This window comes from Lontra canadensis, unplaced genomic scaffold, assembly GCF_010015895.1.
Source record: "Lontra canadensis isolate GAN:19392208 unplaced genomic scaffold, GSC_riverotter_1.0 scaffold19, whole genome shotgun sequence".
NCBI lineage: Eukaryota > Metazoa > Chordata > Mammalia > Carnivora > Mustelidae > Lontra > Lontra canadensis.
The window spans coordinates 9,704,086-9,724,119 of NW_022631013.1; the positions used below are offsets into that span (position 1 = coordinate 9,704,086).

The 20,034-nt window shown below is 41.3% G+C and overlaps 1 protein-coding gene across 6 annotated transcripts in view; it reads left to right on the forward strand.

Moving 5' to 3' along the window:
- NFX1 (nuclear transcription factor, X-box binding 1) overlaps nucleotides 1-20,034 on the forward strand; it is an 81,035-nt gene that overhangs the window by 55,967 nt on the left and 5,034 nt on the right. For 4 of the 6 annotated variants that reach the window (XM_032860376.1, XM_032860377.1, XM_032860378.1 and 1 more), the window contains 8 exons: nucleotides 2,104-2,223; nucleotides 5,131-5,210; nucleotides 8,179-8,409; nucleotides 9,469-9,542; nucleotides 11,032-11,133; nucleotides 12,067-12,108; nucleotides 18,849-18,947; nucleotides 19,702-19,768. In XM_032860376.1, the coding sequence (XP_032716267.1) occupies nucleotides 2,104-2,223; nucleotides 5,131-5,210; nucleotides 8,179-8,409; nucleotides 9,469-9,542; nucleotides 11,032-11,133; nucleotides 12,067-12,108; nucleotides 18,849-18,947; nucleotides 19,702-19,768 (815 nt within the window). The remainder of the gene's footprint in view (nucleotides 1-2,103; nucleotides 2,224-5,130; nucleotides 5,211-8,178; nucleotides 8,410-9,468; nucleotides 9,543-11,031; nucleotides 11,134-12,066; nucleotides 12,109-18,848; nucleotides 18,948-19,701; nucleotides 19,769-20,034) is intronic. The other 2 variants (XM_032860373.1, XM_032860375.1) reach the window with 2 other exon arrangements.

A 20,034-nucleotide genomic window follows, 5' to 3' on the forward strand; every position in this document is an offset into this window, starting at 1 on the left:
TCTTATTAGGCATCCCTTGGGGCACCTGGGTGCCTTAGTCATTAAGCGACCGCCTTCGTCTCAGGTCATGATCCCAGAGTCCTGGGATCAAGCCCAGCATCGGGCTCCTGGCTCCACGGGACGCCTGCTTCTCCCTCTCCCACTACTCCTACTTGTGTTCCTGCTCTCACTGTCTCTCTGTCAAATAAATAAAATCTTTAAAAAAATAATAATAATTTTGGCCTTATGGATTCCCTGAAAGGAGCTCAGGGACCCTTAGGAATCAACAGCACATTTAGAGAACTGCTACATTTAAAGATTGGCTTAGATCAAGATTTCCCAAAATGTCTTTGCTAGAATGCTAGGCCTACTTCATTTTCAAGAAGAGTTGTGTCAGTGTTTTAATAAAAATCACACACGTGGGGGCACCTGGGTGGCTTAGTCGGTTAGGCATCTACCCTCAGCTCAGGTCATGATCTCAGGGTCCTGGGATTGAGCCCCGCATCAGACTCCCTGCTCAGTGGAGAATCTGCCTCTCCCTCTCCCTCTGCTGCTCCCCCTGATTGTTCTCTCTCTCTGTGTGTCAAATAATCTTTTAAAAATAAATAAATAAATCACACACATGGATTCCATGAAAACAACTTATGTAGCCCCATTCCCTTTACATAGCTACTTCTCATAATAAGGTTGTTGAGTGGATAAGCCAAAGTTTGGTATCCCCACCTCACCAATAAAAAGTTGAGAATGGTTAAATTACCTGCCCACACTGGGGCACCTGGGTGGCTGAGTCTTTAAGCATCTGCCTTCGGCTCAGGGTATGACCCCAGGTTTCGAGCCCCGAATCGGGACCGCTGCTCAGTGGGAAACCTGCTTCTCTCTCTCTTACTCCCCCTACTTGTGTTCCCTCTCTCGTTGTCTCTCTCTCTCTGTCAAATAAATGAAATCTTAAAAAAAAAAAAAAAAATTATCAGCTCACAATTACTTAGCAGCTAAGTAGTAGGTCTAGGAATTGAAGCCAAAGTCTCTTGATTATATTTATAGGGCTCTTTCTGCCACATTGTGTAGCCTCTGAAGGGTTTGGAGGAAAGAGTACTTACCGGAGAAGAACAGTGGGTTAGGAGTTAGGAGAGCTCTTGAGGTGGGCTGCTTGTTGGAACTGTCCAGTGTGAGTCATCATTTTGATTTACCTTGGAAACTGTGCATCATGAACCCGAATGCAGCTCTGTGCTTCATTTCAACTTCATACTTCTTCCTTTTTTTTTTTTTTAAAGATTTATTTATTTATTTATTTGACAGAGAGAATGAAATCACAAGTAGGCAGAGAGGCAGACAGACAGAGATGGGGAAGCAGGCTCCCTGTTGAGCAGAGAGCCCGATGTGGGCCTCGATCCCAGGACCCTGAGACCATGAGCTGAGCCAAAGGCAGAGGCTCAACCCACTAAGCCAGGCGCCCTCAACTTCATATTTCTAACATGATACATGTTGATTTTACCTATAAGAATTTTGTGGCGGGGTGGCGCCAGGATGGTTTATTCAGTTAAGTATCTGCCTTCAGCTCAGGTCATGATCTTGCAGTCCTGGGATCAAACCCCACATCAGGCTCCCCGCTCAGCAGGGAACCTGCTTCTTCCTCTGCTCCTCTCCACTCTCATTCTCTCTCTAATAAATAAATAAAATCTTTAAATTAAAAAAAATTTTTTTAATGGCTTCAGTGTCTCTCTGAGGTTTCTATTCAAATGCATATTTTTGTATGTTTGCTAATTATCTGTGGCTTTCATAATCTCTATCCATTTTTCTAACCAAAGGAGTTTGAAAAAAAAAAAACACTGTAGTAGAAGTCTCCTATTCTTTTAAAAGAGATGGTTTATAGATCTATTATCTATAAAATACATGCAAAAGTGTCCTGGGTTACTCATGGACTTAAAGTTTGTTGCAAGTAACATACCTTTCTGCTCCTTTGGCACCAGCTCAACTTTAATAAAATAAAAACCTTTTGTGAAAAAAGCAGTCCCCTAAAAAAAAAAAGCCAAAAATAAAAGTGTGTGTGGTTTGTGTCTGTGTGAATATGTGTGGGCACATCCCAAACTCAGAAAGGTTGTTTTGTTTCACCCACCTCTCCATCAGGTTTTGATGAACTAACCTGCCACTGTGGTGCATCAGTGATCTACCCGCCAGTTCCCTGTGGTACCAGACCCCCTGAGTGTACCCAGACCTGCGCCAGAGTCCATGAATGTGACCATCCAGGTGGGTCCCAGCTCCTTCCTCTGCATCTCACAGCCTGCTCGCACTGTGTCATTTCTAAGGTAGCATGACAGTCTTTACTGCTCTGAGGTCATGTTGTGATTGCCACCCCTTGTTCCCTGTTCTCAGGGGCTACTGCTGTGAAGGTGAGTGTGTGATCTGGGCCACAGCTAGGAATCACAGTGCCCTCCCTATCTGTACTCTATGGATGTCACACACACCCGAAAAGCTGGGAGAATCTCCATCTGGTCTTACCTTTCGGGGACTTTTCTTCTTTTCTCGTTGCCTCCAATTTGGATGTATATTTCAAGGTTGAGCATCTTTTTGCAAAATTGAAAGCTACTTGTTTTTTGTTGTTACCGTTGTTATAAAAAGTAATGTGTGTTTATTGTATAAAAAGAAAGAGTGAGATAAAGTCAATAAAGTCAAAAGATTGGAATTAATGTATTATCCCACCTTGCAGGAATTACACCTTACTATATACTAGTATTTTTCGGTGCTTTTTTCCCATGGGCAAAAATAAACATTTGCATTTTTTTTCCTTTGCATAAAATAAAAGTGAGATCCCACTGAATTTATTTTAACTAGATTTTCTCCTCTTACTGTATTTTGGATCTCTTTTCTTACCAGTGACTATTTTTCTACAATATAGGTTTTTTTCAAGATTCATTTATTTAAGAGGGCGTGCATGAGTAGGTGGGGCAGAGGGAGAGGGAGAATCTTTTTTTTTTTTTTTTTTTTTTTTTAAGATTTTATTCATCCAGCTGACAGACAGACATCACAAGTAAGCAGAGAAAGAGGAGGAAGCAGGCTCCCCGCCAAGCAGAGGGCCTGATGCGGGGCTCAATCCCAGGACCCTGGGACCATGACCTGAGCCGAAGCCACTGAGCCACCTAGGCACCCCGGAGAGGGAGAATCTTAAGCAGACTCTCTGCTTATGCGAGCCCGATGTGATGCAGGGATCAATCTCAACCCAAAACCAAGAGTTGACTCTCAACCAACTGTGCCATCCAGGTGCCCCTCTACAGTATAGATTTTTAATAGTTAAGGGAGTATGCTGTTACATGGATGGGCCATAACTTAGTCTCATGTTGCTGGACAATTAAGTTGTTTCCAAATCTTCTCTCATAAACTGCTGGAGATACCAGGCCTGTAGCTACTTAACATCATCCATTTTCTGTCCATTCTAGTTACTGGCTTTCCTCTGGGACCATATTGGGCTCATCATTTCATTTTACCAAGTCCCAGAGGCAAACCTGAAATAACTCCAGTCACCAGATTCCATATGAATCAGACTGACAAATAGGCAACCAGTTCTCAGTTTTTTAAGTTACTAGAGTAAAATAGAATTTTAAGTGAATTCCTTGTGAAGTAAAAAGTCCCTCCTTTCCTGGGGACCTTAGGATGGCCCTCCCAGATTAGTCTGCAAGCCCATACTTCAGTGTTCATACCAGCATGAATTAAGTGCCCAAGCCAGTACTTACCCACTTCCTCCTTTACACTCACTTGCAGATGATACAAATGAAGTCCATATCCTGGTGGTTAATGTCCATAGTGAGAACTTAACCATTTATGAGGTGTGTTGTTTTAGCCTGCATTTGTTAACATTCATTTAACTGGTCTTTGAGTGTTGTATATCCAGCATCAGACACAGAGAGGTTCAGAGGAAGAAAAAAGTAGCCAATGATGTAGAAATTCTTAACTTTCTTCCCAAGGGGAAGAGGGTGGTAGTTATATGCCCATGACACAACCAACCATTACATGAAAATGGGCCAGATAATATGGTAGCAAACCATCTGTAAAAGATCTCAGACATCAGGGAGTATAAGAGAGCTCAAGGTCAGGTATGGTCAGACAAGGAAGGCTTTGTTGTAGGAGATGAGTTCAGATGAACTCTTTTTTTTTTAAGATTTTATTTATTTATTTGACAGAGAGATAGAACACAAGTAAGCAGAGAGGCAGGCAGAGGGAGAGAGAGAAGCAGGCTCTCTGCTGAGCAGGGAGCCCAACATGGGGCTCGATCGCAGGACCTAGGATCATGACCATGAGCCACCCAGGTGCCCCCAGATGAACTGTCTCTTACAGGCAGCAAGGAAATTGAGAGAAATCGGGAGCATGTCAGATGGAATGAGTAGTAAAGATAGCTAAGCAAGAGTGAGCAATTGCCATGTAAGGTAAGACCAAAAGAATGATTGAGTAGAATGGACAGACCAGAGGCTGTGCTGAAGGAGATGAGTGGAGAAACTGCCTCCCGCTCTGCTTCTCTGTTCATGTGTCTGTCCTGCCTCAGTGGAGGTTTCTTTTTCTCACTCATGCTCATCCTTCAACACTTTAAAGCACCTACTATTTACTTTCCTGTTTTCCATTTTGAAAAGTACTCCCAGGGGCACCTGGGTGGCTCAGTCGGTTAAGCATCTGCCTATGGCTCAGGTCATGATCCCAGGATCCTGGGATTGAGCCCCACATCAGGCTTTTTTCCCTCTGCCCCTCCCCCTTCACTCTAATGCTGTCTGTCTCTCTCAAATATATACATACATACATACATACATACATACATAAAATCTTTAATAAAATAAAACAAAAAGTACTCCCAGCTTCTAAACTTTAAAGTTCCATGTTATATATCATTATAACATATATAATTGTTTACGTGGTTTTATTATTTTTTTAAAGATTTATTTATTTGAGAGAAAGAGAAAGAGTGCGTGCACAACTGGGGTTGGCGGGAAGGGACAGACTCTCCACTGAGCAGGGAGCCTGATGTGGGCCTCAATCCCAGGACCCTGAGATCATGACCTGAGCCAAAGTCAGATGCTTAACCAATTGAGCCACTGAGGTGCCCCAGTTTATGTGGCTTTATTTGAACATTATTCCTAAATATAATTCCTAATTTCCTTTTTCTTTTAACAGTGTATCATTCTTGTCATAGTGAAGAGAAGTGTCCCCCTTGTACTTTCCTAACTCAGAAATGGTGCATGGGAAAACACGAGGTAAGTTTTCTCTCTCAAGTGTTTATTGTTCCAGTTAGAGATTTATGATTGAATTACTTTTGGAATTGTTAGTCTTATTGTTTCTCAAAGTAAAAAACACTCTAAGAAGTAGAGTTTTGCTTTTTGCCACTTTATTTTTTTTAAATTAAAATATAATTTGCACAAAATAAAATTTATCTACCATCACACTGTAGCTAAATGCTGGTTGAAGAAATAGAAGAATCCAGGGTCCCTAGGTGGCTCAGTTGAGCGTCCAGTTCTTGGTTTCAATTCAGGTCATGATCTCTTAGGGTCATGAGATCGAGCCTTGCGTCAGGCTCCGCGCTCAGCATAGAGTCTGCTTCTCTCTCTCTCTCCCCCACCCGCCAACTGCCCCTACCCTTGCTTTCATGCTCTTGCTCTCTCTCTTTCTCTAAAATAAACAAATCTTAAAAAACTGAGGATTTACTCTTTTAAGTGTTCAGGTCCTTGAATTTTGACAAAAACTTTAGTACAGTCATGGAATTGCCACCACAGTCAAGATGTAGAATAGTTCATTTACCCCCAAATATTCCTTCATGTCTCTGTAGTTATTTTGCTCTCTGTCTCCAGGCCCTGGAAACCAGTGATCTGTCTGTCCCAGTAGTTTTGCCTTTTCTGGAATGTCACATAAATGAAATCATACAGTGGGTAGTATTTTGAGCCTCTTTGATAGCATTTTGACTCTGGTTGCAGTCAAGTGAAAGTCAGTGGCCTTGAGAACATGGGCTGTGTTCAGAGACAACTTTTAGGTTAACTAGCATGGAAGAGGTTGCTAGCCTGGGTAATGGTGTTACAGTGAGAGCACCCAAAGAGTGGAGGTGGTCTCTCCACCTCCTGCTGCTGTTCCTTCCTCTATGCCCTGTGCAGCTTCCTGTCCTGGCCACTGGATCAAAATACCTTCCTCCAGGTTCATCTATGCCTCTGCAATGCCACTACTATGAAGGACTTTCATCCTCATTCTCAACTTGTAAGCTTATTTGGCACCATTGACTATAGACCCTTGGAAGCACTTTTAAAAATTCTTTATTTTAAAAAACGCATATTCACTGTAGACAATTAAGAATATACAATTTTGCAGTCCAGAAAGAAATACTCTTAACATTCTTATGCCTCGATTATCAGGCATATGTGACACACACTTTCTCATACTCTATTAAGTTCATACGTTTTTTATGGGGTGTCTAGGTGGCTCATTCACTCAAGTGTCCCAACTCTTGATCTCAGCTCAGGTTTTGATCTCAGGGTTGTGAGTTCCAAGACCCATGCCCACCAAGGAGTCTACATTTAAAAAAAAAAAAAAAGATTATACTATTTGTAACCTTTTTTTTTTTTTTAAGATTTTATTTATTTATTTGACAGAGAGAGGGAGAGATCACAAGTAGGCAGAGAGATAGGCAGAGAGAGAGAGGAGGAAGCCTGCTCCCTGCTGAGCAGAGAGCCCCAATGCAGGGCTCGATTCCAGGACCCTGGAATCATGACCTGAGCCAAAGGCAGATGCTTAACCCACTGAGCCACCCAGGCGCCCCTATTTGTAACCTTTTTACTTCATAACATGTTAGTCAACACTTTTGGAAACTCTTAATATCTAAGACAACATGCTTTCAGTATCTTTATTTTGATGGACATATTTTTTCTCCTTATTTCCTGTGAGTGGTTCTCAAGTCATAGCCCTTATAAATCTTACAGTCCTTATAAATCTCTATAAATCTCACTTCCTTTGAGAGTACCCATTCTAACACATCCATGTATTATCTTTGTGTTGATGGCTCATTTGGACTTAATATGACAAATATTTATTGCATACCTATTAAGTGCTAGGTATAACAGGCCTGGTTCAAGTGATTCAGAAGAGAACAAGATAGGTGTGACTCCTGCCCTTGTAGAGCCTTCTCTGTGGGTCAGGAGGCAAGTGTTTAAACAGTCAATTATAAGTGCAATGGCAGGGGAAGTACAAAGTACTGAGCAGGATGGAAGGACCCACACCCAGGGAAGGTGTTTGTAAAGGAAGTGACCTCCTAAAGGATAATGAGAAGGTAGGAAAGTAATGAGGGGAGGGGACAACAGATGATACAGCATGTGCAAAAATTATCTCTAGACCCCGGCAATAGTGTAAGTAGGTTTTTAGTAATTGGGAACTACAGTTTACCAAAATACTTCTAAAATGGTTCTAAAGCAATTAGAAGCATGTATGTCCTAGACTTTGGACACCTCTTCAAGAGTAAAAGGTTATGTGTCCCTAGAGTCAAAGTATATTCCTCATTTTGAGAGTTCTCAAAAGAATTTGAGTGAATGTATGAGAGTACGCTTTGGTCCCACAGAAATAAAATTCCAGCATCTTTTTCCTGGAGGAAGGAATCCTGGAAGATTTAAAAAATGAGTTTGGGGTTTCATGGCATGTTGCCCCTTAATTTTTTAAGTGCAAAGCTGCTTAAAGCTATGGAGACCATGAGTCAAGAGATGTGAGGAGAGTTGATAATGTATTTATATAAAATGGTCCTGCCAGCAGTCTTGAAACCTTGGGTCAAGGGTGTCCCCAGCCCTCAGGGCTCATGTGTCAGCTCAGTGCCCTAGCTGTTTGCGCAATGTTGGGGGGTGGGGTTGGGGGAGTGGGAGTGGGCGGGGATCATCTGGATCCTCTCAGTTGGTTATAGCATTTTCAGATACTCCCTAGTTACCTGGTGTCATGTACTTGTTACCCACCCTGGGAAGTGTAGGTCTTAAGTCACACTTGGTTTCTAGCACAAATTCTTTTGGATCATAACAAGTATTATTAAATAAGGTTCATTTTTGTTTATTTTCAAGCTAACCTTTCAAATTTTGAATATCAGCCTAATTTTTTTCAGATAAAAGTAACTTTCTGAAAATTCATAAATGTTTAAATACGAAGTTAAAACTCCTCTCAAATCCCACATGGAGATAAGAATCTGGCTACTTCTGTTTCTCCTAGTTACGAAGCAACATCCCCTGTCACCTGGCTGATATCTCTTGCGGATTACCCTGCAGTGCCACGCTACCATGTGGGATGCACAAGTGTCAGAGACTCTGTCACAAAGGAGAGTGTCTCGTGGACGAGGCCTGCAAGCAGCCCTGCACCACCCCCAGAGCTGACTGTGGCCACCCGTGTATGGCGCCCTGCCACCCCAGCTCACCCTGCCCCATGACTGCTTGTAAAGCCAAGGTGCGTATTTCTGGCTCCAGATAGGGCATTGACTGTGCTTCTAGGGCTGCTAGTGAGTCCAGAACTGCTTGCAGAGGCACCTGGGCCCACGTTCTAATCAGAAGTCACTGATGGCAAGGTACCACAAGTTAAGTTAGCAAGAGGAAGGTGGAGTAAATTACACAGATTTCTGTGCCCAGCTTGAAACGGCCTTTTAGTTCAGGAGGTACCCACTGCCACTTGACCTGGTCTCTCTCCCTTAGAGCAGATTCTGAAGAGAGACTCAGATTGCCTGCTCTGTTTATTCAACAAATATATAAGTGTTTTGTGCAAGAGGTTTTGCTAGGTGCTGGAGCTATACCAGTAAACAGGAAACACACGCTCGCTTCCGTGAGTTGGGACAGATACTGCCTACTTACTCAGATAATGAATTATGACTGTGGTGAACAAGAAATTTCACCTTTGTAGAGGGTGCTGTAAGAACATGGGAGTGTGCAATTTAGTCTGTTCTGAGGGATCTAAGCAAGGCCTCCCTGAGGAGATGAAAGCAGACGGATGAGGTGGACTTGATTAGGCTTTGGGTGGTCCTGGCCAGGTTCAGTGGTAAAAACCTCATTCTAGGTCTGCCCCTTCAGGTAGGGTTAAGTAAGGCCAGTAGTAATTCCCAGAAAGAGTCACCATAGAGTGAACCATTCCCTCCTAGCGTGTCAACTACCACATCTGTTTGCATGCATGGTTAGCTTCCTCCATCCTGAAGGGTAGACACTCATTGTATCCTCTGCCATGGTTTGATTTGAGAGAGGCTTTAAAAGTGAGACCTGCTGGGTGCTTGGGTGGCTCAGTTGGTTAAGCAACTGCCTTCAGTTCAGGTCATGATCCCAGAGTCCTAGGATCAAGTCCCACATCAGGCTCCCAGCTCCATGGAGAGCCTGCTTCTCCCTATGACCTTCTCCCCTCTCACGCTCTCTCTCACTGTCTCTCAAATAAATAAATAAAATCTTCTAAAAAAATAAAAGTGAAACCTGCCTATTCCTATAGTTTCCATATGCTAAAAGTCCCTCCATGTTAACCTTATTGCAGATAGAGCTGCAGTGTGAATGTGGACGAAGAAAAGAGATGATGATTTGCTCCGAAGCTTCCAGTACTTATCAAAGGTTAGTGCTACTTAAATGTTAACTAACAGTGGTGGATCTCAGTTTACAGAAGGTACACATGTGTATGCATGTGTTTATTATGGAGTCCTTGGAACTTTTGTCAAGTTTGGAAAGTTTTTTCTTTTTTTTAGAACGCTTGTGCAGGGGCGCCTGGTTAAGCTCAGTCGGTTAAGCATCCGACTCTTGGTTTCAGCTCAGATCATGATTTCGTGGTCATGGGATAGAGCCCTGAGTCAGGCTCTGCACTCAGCGTGGAGTCTGCTTCAGATTCTCTCTCCTTCTCCCTCCCACTTATGTGCTCCTTAGCTCTCTCTCTCAAATAAATAAATAAATATTTTTTAATAGAAAAGAAAGTTTGTGCACAAGCTGGGGGTGGTGGGAGGGGTGGACGGAGATAATCTTTTTTTTTTTTTTTTTAAGATTTTATTTATTTATTTGACAGAGAGAGAGTGAGAGATCACAAGCAGGCAGGCAGAGAGGGGGAAGCAGGCTTCCTGCCGAGCAGAGAGCTTGATGCAGGGCTTAATCCCAGGACCCTGAGATCATGACTTGAGCTGAAGGCAGAGGCTTAACCCTCTGAGCTACCCAGGCACCCCAGGGAGAGAAAATCTTAAGCAGACTCACCACTGAGTGCAGAGCCTAACACAGGGCTCAATCCCATGACCCTGAGATCACAGCCTGAGCCGAAATCAAGAATCAGATGCTTAACTGACTGAGCCACTCGGGTGCCCCCTGAAAAGTTTTTTAAAATAAATTTTTCTAAAAATAATTAATTAATGAAATAAAATTTCCTGAATCTAGTTTTTCTGGTTCAAAGAAAAAAGTACTGCTTTGTATCCCTTTCCTTCCCTAACTTTTGTTTGTAAAATATCCTTTCTCTTTTTCCTCCTCTTTCTTTGTCTCTGTCCCTTCTGGTCTTATTACGCCATGGGTTCAGAAGGGAAGATGTCCTGAAGTTTCATGAATTGCTTTAACATCCTGCCACTTGGGGTGGCACAGCCAGGAGAAGTCTGTGTTCCTCCTCTGTAGTGGGGGTTTCTGACTATTCTCTGAATTGTCTTTGCAGCTTCCTTAAATCCTGGGACTGGGTGGCCAGAAAGGGATCTCAGTAAGGAGATGAAGGTGTTAGGGATGGGTGGTTGTGTGTGTCTCTGATTACACGCAGAGATGTGTCATGGAGATGGGATTTTTGGAGTAAGAAGAAGACATCAGAGTGGCTCTGACATTAGTGGGTTTGAATACTGACTGAATGCCAGGCATTGGCCCGGCTATGCATGGGGGATTGAATAGACTGTCTCATTGCTTCTAATGGAGCTACTTAGAATTTAAGGAGATAGGACAGAAGCGTGTGGGTAGTTCCGAGTACATAGGTTTCTGAGGCCCACAAATTGTCCAGCATAGATTCAATTTGAAGTCTTCTATATATCTAGTATTAGGACATTCCTGTGAAACCGCAATGCCTTTTCTTCCTTTCTTTTTTATACTTCAGAATAGCTGCTATTTCCATGGCCTCTAAAATAACAGACATGCAGCTTGGCGATTCAGTGGAAATCAGCAAGTTAATTACTAAGAAGGAAATTCACCAAGCCAGGTAATTTTTAAAATGTATGTGTTGTGTTAGAATTAATTTCCAGGGGCGCCTGGGTGCCTCAGTGGATTAAGCATCTGCCTTCGGCTTGGGTCATGGATCTCAGGGTCCTGGGATCGAGCCCCGCATTGGGCTCTCTGCTCAGTGGGGAGCCTGCTTCCCCCTCTCTCTCTGCCTGTTTCTCTGCCGACTTGTGATCTCTGTCAAATAAATAAACAAAATCTTTAAAAAAAAGAAAAAGAAAAAATTAATTTCCAGAGGGCAGGAACCATTCATTTGTCTGTCTCCCACAGCAAAGCCTTGCAAACACAGGTGTTTCAACTGACATTTGATGTTAAAAGACCACACTCACTCCAATGCCACAAATTTACTCAGGATATAGTTATGACTAGAAGAGACTTTTCTAGGCCTCTCTTCAAACAGAGGGAGCAGAGACCTAGATGTGTCCAGCCCAACCCAAGAGAACAGCTGTGTCAAGAGAGGGAGGTAGGGGACGCCTGGGTTCAGTGGGTTGAGCCTCTGCCTTCGGCTCAGGTCATGATCTCAGCGTCCTGGGATCGAGTCACACATCGGGCTTTCTCCTCAGCGGGGAGCCTGCTTCTCCACCCCCACCTCCGGCCTGCCTCTCTGCCTACTTGTGATCTCTCTGTCTGTCAAATAAATACATAAAATCTTTAAAAAGGGGGGAGGAGGGTGGGGGGACTGTCAGGGGGTCATTAGGAGTGTTTTGGAGACCCTTTAAGGCCCTTCTAAAGACTCCTACTAGATTCGAGTCCCATAACCCAGAGGCCCCCCAACCTGTTCTTGAGAGGGACCTCATGTAACCATGTTTTTGGCCAGAGTCTGCTCTGTTTCCAGGTTGATAAAGAACTTACTGCTGGGTAGGAGTTGTGAAAATCTGTGCCCTGACTTTATCTGTTTCATTTGTTTTTCAAGGCTGGAGTGTGACGAGGAGTGTTTAGCCTTGGAAAGGAAAAAGTAAGTCATTTCCTGCTTTTTATCTACTTGTTCTTGAGCTCTGTGAAATTAATAGGAAGGAGCATCCATTCAAGCATTCACTCAGCACCTGCTCTGAGTCTTTTGCTGCTGTTGGAGATCAAGAGAAATTCAATCATCAGGAACTGAAATATAAGTATCTAAGGATAAAGCACTTAGGTGATTTCAGCATATTTCTGAAACATGGGCTTGTTGGTTTGGGGCATGGTATAAACATCACATGCCACAGCATACTTACTCACTGACTGGCAGACTTCCTGATTCCAGTGGAGATAAGAAGCTTAAAATTTTTTTAATGACATTTTATGTTAGAGTATAACATACATATAGAAAGATTGGAAGTGTACAGATCAGTGAGTCATCACAAAGTAAATACAGTGGTGTAATCAGCACCCAGGTCAAGAAATAGAAAATTACCAGAATACTTTCATATACTTTACCAAGTTAAAATGTCTATCCTGACTTCTAACACTTTGGATTAGTTTTGTCTATTTTGAACTTTATATAAATGATGAAATCTTACAGTTTGCATTTTTGTCTGGCTTTTATGACATTTGTGATATTCCTCATTGCATGTAGCAATACTTTGTTCATTTGAATTCCTCCATGATATTTTATTATATTAAGATAATATAATTTATCATTCTGCCATTAATAGGTACGTGTGTGGTTGGGCTGTTAACAAATAATGGGCTGTTAAAAATATTGGGCTGTTACAAATAATGCTCTGTTAAGAATATCCGTGTGTTCCCTTTGCTGTATATACATACTCATTTCTGTTAGTTATAAACTTAGGAGTAGAATTACTGATTTAACAGGGTATTCATACGTTCAACTTTAGTCAGCTCTACACAACAGTATCCAAAATGATTGTGTCACATTATACTCCCACCACCAGGTTAATAGTTCCCATTGCTCTAGACTTTTATTAGCTGTTAGAATTGTTAGTTTTTTTAATTTTAATCTATTCTTGTGAATGTATACCCAGATATCATTGAGCTTTTAGTTTCTATTTCCCTGATGACTAATAAGGTTGAATACTGTTTTATATGTTTATTGCAATTTGGATATCCCTTTTTATGAAGTACCTATTCAGCTCTTTTGCTTATTTTGTAATTGTGTTCTCTTTTTTTTATTGATTAGTAGGAGTTCTTTATATATTTTGGATGTGAATCCTTTGCTGGTTTTATATAGTATATTTTCCTGTACTTCATGCTTTCAGTTTTCACTCTCTTAATGGTATCTTTTCATAAGCAGAAGTTTCTAATTTTAATGTAGTCCAGTTTATTAGTCTTTTCCTTAGAGACTGATGTTTTTTATGTCCTGTTTAAGAAGTATTTGTCTATCCTGAGGTCATGATGATACTCTGTTATTGTCTCGAAGCTGTATCATTTTACCTGTCACATTTAGAGCTACAGTTGACTGATTTTTTTGAACATGGTTTAAGGAGAGTTCACAATTCAGTTTTCTTCCATATGCATATTCATGCGACCAGTACTGTCATCAGGATGTCCTTTTCCCAGTCTTTCCAATGCCATTTGTCTTTTTTTTTTTTTAAATAGTTTATTTATTTGACAGATGGAGATCACAAGTAAGCAGAGAGGCAAACAGAAAGAGAGGGGGAAGCAGGCTCCCCGCTGAACAGAGAGCCCGATGTGGGGCTCGATCTCAGGACCCTGGGATCATGACCTGAGCCGAAAACAGGCTTTAACCCACTGAGCCACCCAGGCGCCCCAGTGCCATTTGTCTTAAATCACGTATTCATACTATTGCTGAACTCCTTATCCTCCATCACACTAGTATCACACTCTCCTAGTAGTTGTACCTTTATAACAATAAAGGTCTTAATATCTGATAGTATGTCTCTTCAAGCATGGTTCTTCTTCTAGATTAACTTGGCTATTCATGAACATTTGCATTTCTTTTTAAACTTTAGAGTTAGCTTATCAATATCTGCCAAAAAAAACTACTAAGATTTTTATTGAATTGGTATTTCATTTATAGATCAGTTGGGGAAGATTTGGCATTTTTATAGTGTTAAGTCTCTTAATCCATAAGCAAAGTATATCCTTCCAATTATTCCTGTCTTCTTTGATTTCTCTCAATAATACTCTATAGTTTTCTGTATACAGATTTTGTACAACTTGCAGTAGATTTGTTCCTTGCTATTTGATACTCTTTGACACTTTTTTAAATGGTAATTTTTCTTATATCACTTCTTTTTTCTTTTTGCTCAGCTACCTCCTTTCCTCTCCCTTCCTGTATCACTTTTAAAATTTAATTTTCTTTAAAAAACCTAATTTTCTAATTGCCTATCGCTGCTGTATAGAAATAGAATTGGTGTTTATAGACCTGTATTCACAACCTTGCTAAATTCACTTACTATTTCATGCCCTCTTCCAATAATAGTAGTTTTATTTCTTTACAGTTCTTAACCTTTTTCTTTTTCTTGCCTTTTTGCACTGGTTAGAGCCTCCAGTACAGTGTTGAGTAGGAGGTAGTGGTAATAGACATTACTGATATCAGACAGCTTTGAATATTTCACCACTAAATATGATGTTTTCTGTTACTCATTTGAGGATGTTCTTTATTAGATTAAGGGGCATTTATTCAGTGACCAGCAGACTTCCTGGTTCTAACAGAGATTGATTAAAAGGTATAGCCCTCTAAATGTTAACAGTTGGAGAATTTAGGTGAACTGGTATACAGACAGTCCCCAACTTATAGTGACTTAACGATTTTTCAGATTCACAGTGGTGCAAAAGCAATATACGTTTAGTAGAAACCATGCCTCAAATTTTGAATTTTGATCTTTTCTCAGGCTAGCAATATGCAGTATAGTGCTCTCTTAATGATACTGGGCAGTGACAGCAAACTACAGCTCCCAGTCACCCATGCAATCACAAGGGTAAACAACCCATACACTTACAGCCATTCTGTACCCATATAGCTATCATGTTTTTCACTTTCCGTACAGTGTTCAGTAAATTACATGAGATGTTCAGCACTTAATTATAAAATAGGCTTTGTGGGGTGCCTGGGTGTTCATGTGGCTCAGTCAGTTGAGCGTCCGACTCTTGGTTTCAGCTCAAGTCATGATCTCAGGGTCGTGAGGTTGAGCCCCATGTCAGGCTCTGCACTGAGTGGGGAGTCGGCTTAAGACTGTCTCCCTCTCCCCCTGTCCCCACTCTCGCATTTGCATGAGCACACACACACTCTCTCTCAAATAAATAAATAAAATCTTAAAAAATAAATGAGCTTTGTGTAAGATGATTTTGCCCAACTGTAACCTAAGGTAAATGTTCTGAGGACTTTTAAGGTAGACTAGGCCAAGCCATGATGTTTGGTAGGTTAGATGTATTAAATGCACTTTTCACTTAAAATGTTTTGAATTTATGATGGTTTTATTATTATAAAATAATACTTTGTCACTTTGAAAATTTCTCATATTAGTTAAACAAAAACAGACAAGTGCAGACAAAGTACAGTCCTGTTTTATCTTGAAATTTGACTTTCCACTATTGTTAACAGTATCTCTTTAAGTGGCTAAATGCATAGGAAGTATATAATAAATAATAGTGCTGCCCAAATTTCCCTTGGTTTGACCCTTATGGTGAACTCTGTAATAACTGCTGTTCAAACTCTTGACCTTTAGGAACCATCAGTCGAAGTGTTCTCAGTTACAAAATAGGAACTGAGTCATGAGTATTCAGAAATGCTGTAGTGAATACACAGAAGGCCTCTAAAGCGTAGAAATGCACCTTTGTGTAGTTGAGAGACAGTTTATATAGTAGACCACAGTCGGATTGCCTGAATTTGAATCCTGCCTTCACAAATCACTTAGCTATGTAACCTTCGGCAAGTCATGTTCTCTTTTGAAGCTTTAATTTTCTTAAAAATCTGTGGAAACAGTGACAATATGTACCTTCCACAGTTGTTGTGAGGATTAAATTAGTTATTAGTTATCCTCAGTAAATTTAGTTATTGATTAGAGCTGTCTCTCTCAGGGTGCCTGGGTGGCTCAATCAGTTAAGCATCTGCCTTAGGCTTAGGTCATGATCCCAGGGTCCTGGGATCAAGCCCCACATTGGGATCCAGAGAGCCTGCCTCTCCCTCTCCCCAATTTGTGCTTTCTCTCTGCCTCTCTCTCTCTCTCAAATAAATAAATAAAATCTTTTTAAGAAAAATAACTGGCTCTCTGTTTTTGAATTTCTCCTCCATTTTAGAGTGATGACCTATGATGGTCCTCACTATATAGAGATTCTTTCTTAATACCCACTGACCTAGGAGAAAAAGAAATGCCAATTTAAAAAAATATATGGGGTGCCTGACTGGCTCCATCAGTAGAGCATGCGACTCTTGATCTCAGTGTTACGAATTTGAGCCCCATGTTGGGTGTAGAGATTATTTTTTAAAAATTAAAAATCTTGGGCACCTGGGTGGCTCAGTTGTTAAGCAGCTGCCTTCGGCTCAGGTCATGATCCCAGGGTCCTGGGATCAAGGCCCACACCGGGCTCCCTGCTCAGGAGGAAGCCTGCTTCTCCCTCTTCCGCTCCCTCTGCTTCTGTTCCTTCTCTCTCTTTGTCTGTCTCTGTCAAATAAATAAATAAAATCTGGGGCGCCTGGGTGGCTCAGTGGGTTAAAGCCTCTGCCTTCGGCTCAGGACATGTTCTCAGGGTCCTGGGATCGAGCCCTGCATCGGGCTGTCTTCTCGGCAGGGAGCCTGCTTCCTCCCTCTCTGTCTGCTTGCCTCTCTGCCTACTTGTGATTGATCAAATAAATAAATAAAATATTTTTTTAAAAATCTAAAAAAAAAAATCTTAAAAAAAATTAAAAATCTTGGGGTGCCTGGGTGATTCAGTGGGTTAAAGCTCTGCCTTTGGCTGAGGTCATGGTCTCAGGGTCCTGGGATCAAGCCCCGCATCGGGCTCTCTGCTCAACAGGGTGCCTGCTTCCCCTTCTCTCTCTGCCTGCTGCTCTGCTTACTTGTGATCTCTCTGTCAAATAAATAAATGAAATCTTTAAAAAAAAAAATTAAAAATCTTAGGGGCACCTGGGTGGCTCAGTCAGTGAAGCGTCTGCCTTCACCTCAGTTCATGATCTCAGGGTCCTGGGATTGAGCCCCGCATCGGCTGCTTGCTTCTCCCTCTCCCTTCTGCCTGGTGCTCCCTACTTGTGCTCTCTCTCTCTGTCAAATCAATAAATAAAATCTTCAAAAAAATAAAAATTAAAAAATTAAGTCTTAAAAAAATACCATCTCAAGTTGCAAACATATATTCTGTTGCAGAAATGAAAAACTGGCAGGCCAAATTCAGCCCACAGATAGGTTTTATTGGTGTTTAAATTTTAATTCTTGGCTGACTAATCAAAACATCAAAACTCTCGAAAATTTCTCTTGAAAATTTTAGAATTACGCTTAAATCAGATTTCATATGTATGGGCATTAAACTTGCAAGAGACCCCTATTTCAGTGTAAACAAAAATTGTACTAAGTGCTAACCTGAATTTTATCTCTCTTTACAAAAGAAAGACATAACTGGGTATTGCTGAGATGCCGTGAGATTCGTTCACTGGCAGTCAAAACACAAATGGGCAGCTGCGGAAAGCTCTCAGACTGTGTTGCTCATGAGTCTGACCATTTTATCTAGTAATCCCACACCTGGAAATATTTTCCAGAGAAATAACCCTAAAAGTTTTTTGCCCAGTGATATCATGTCACTTAAAATATTCAGAAACTAGGGAACTATAAATATAAATAAACTAGGGAATGTTTAGGTAAATTCTGGTAAATACATAATTAGAAGATTATGCACCTATTAAAACAGTAAATGTGAAAAACAAATGTAATATGAGAAATGCCAATCATATAATGATAGGTGAAAAAAAGGTGCCAAATTGGGATTTTTTAGTTGTGTTCCTTTAAGATTTTATTTCTTTTTTAAGATTTATTTATTTATTTGAGAGTGATAGAGAGCACAAGCAAGGGCAGAGGCAGAGGGAGAAGCAGGCTCCCCACCAAGCCGGGAGCCTGACATGGGACTCGATCCCAGGACCACAACCTGAGCTGAAGGCAGATGCCCATCTGACTGAGCCATCCAGGTGCCCTGAGATTTTATTTTAAGTAATCTCTACACCCACTGTGGGACTTGAATTTATAACCCAGATATCACAAGTCACATGCTTCACTGACTGGGCCAACCAAGTGCCCCAGATGCCAAGTTTTATAAACACTAATTGCAATGACTTAAAGGGAAAAAAATATGAAAGGAAGTATACTAAAATTTTGTGCGTAGGTTGTTAATGGAATTCTTCTCTTTATTTTCCATATTTTCTGTAAGATGATTCTAGTTTTAATGTGTACATGTCTACCTTATGTATGTATGTATGTGATGTTTAGGTGAAACCTCTGAGACTGCCACGCCCCACTACACTCCCAGTGCTCTCATTTCCTGCCCCCCTTCTCTTCACCAGATAACCCAAGTTGCCAGTATCAGCCCATTTGGTTCACTCAGACCCACATAGATTTGTCTTGTTTATTTTATTCTAGGAAGACAAAATCATATCTTCTCCCAAGTTGTTGCTATTCCTTCCTTAGTAATTAGGTTTGCTGAAATGGCGTCATTAGTACATTAAGAATTTAAGACATGGCGGGCTCTCTGTGTTACTTTAAAAAGTTTTCTTGCCCTTTTCCTTTTATTTACTTACTTCTCTCTTATTTTCAGGCGGTTAGCAGAGGCGTTTCATATTAGTGAGGATTCTGATCCTTTCAATGTACGTTCTTCAGGGTCAAAATTCAGTGACAGTTTGAAAGAGGATGCCAGGTATGTAACTTGTACCAGCTTGCTTGCTTGCTTGCTTTTTTAAGATTTTATTTATGTATTTGATGGAGAGAGACATTGAGGGGAGTGGAGAGGGAGAAACAGGCTTCCTGCTGATGAGGGAGCCCGATGTGGGGCTCGATCCTAAGACTCTGGGATCATGACCTGAGGCAAAGCCAAACGCTTAACAGCTGAGCCACCTAAGCTCCCCTGTTACCAGCTTTCTTAAGTGTGGTTTGCAAGAGTGTTTGCTCTTTTAAGTTGTAGTAACTAATAAGTACTCCTCTGTGATTGAGCCAGTTGAAGTTTATATATAAAAGAGATTATGATGTTTAATAAAAATCCTTTCTTGGTTTCTCACAATTGTCCCCTTGAAGAATTGTGCATGGGTTGTGGGGGCTGTGGGTGTGTGGACCATGTAGTAGAAGTTTGGGCCTGCCTAGGGCCCAGTTGGAGTAGCCTGAACTGAGTGATGGGCTGCCAACATAGGCCCTCACTTGGGCAGTAACTGCTCTTATTTTCCTCCTGTCTCCTGGCCTTTCAGACAGCTCTTTCTCCTTCTGTCTTCTCCTCTCCCATACTTGTTTTCTCTTTTTCTCTTCCTTTGTTAGTCACAGTCAGCCTTCTGTTATCTGACAGTTCTTGCCCTTTGCCATTTTTCTGCCCACATTGCAGATTATGGGCAGAGAACGTGGGTGGAAGGGATTCTCAAAGAGCAGAAACAAATGAAATTAACTGTGATGATTTCTCATTTCAGGAAGGATTTAAAGTTTGTCAGTGACATTGAAAAAGAAATGGAAGCCCTTGTGGAGGCCGTGAATAAGGTTGAAGTCAAAACATCCAACTGGACATGTCTCTAAGGCCAGCTTGATAAAAAATCAAGTCCCAGAAACACCATCAGTGTAGAGTAGTTACAGGAAAAAGTCACAACTTCTTGACGATCCCTATCTTCCCCAAAAGCCCAGCCATTATAACATCCATGGAAGCCTTGTCCTGGTTCAGCAAAGATATTCTCGATCAAATTCAGCATAAATAAAAAAATTTTAGTTCAGTGGCTAAGATTGGGTGAAGAAGCTCTGGACAACAGGAG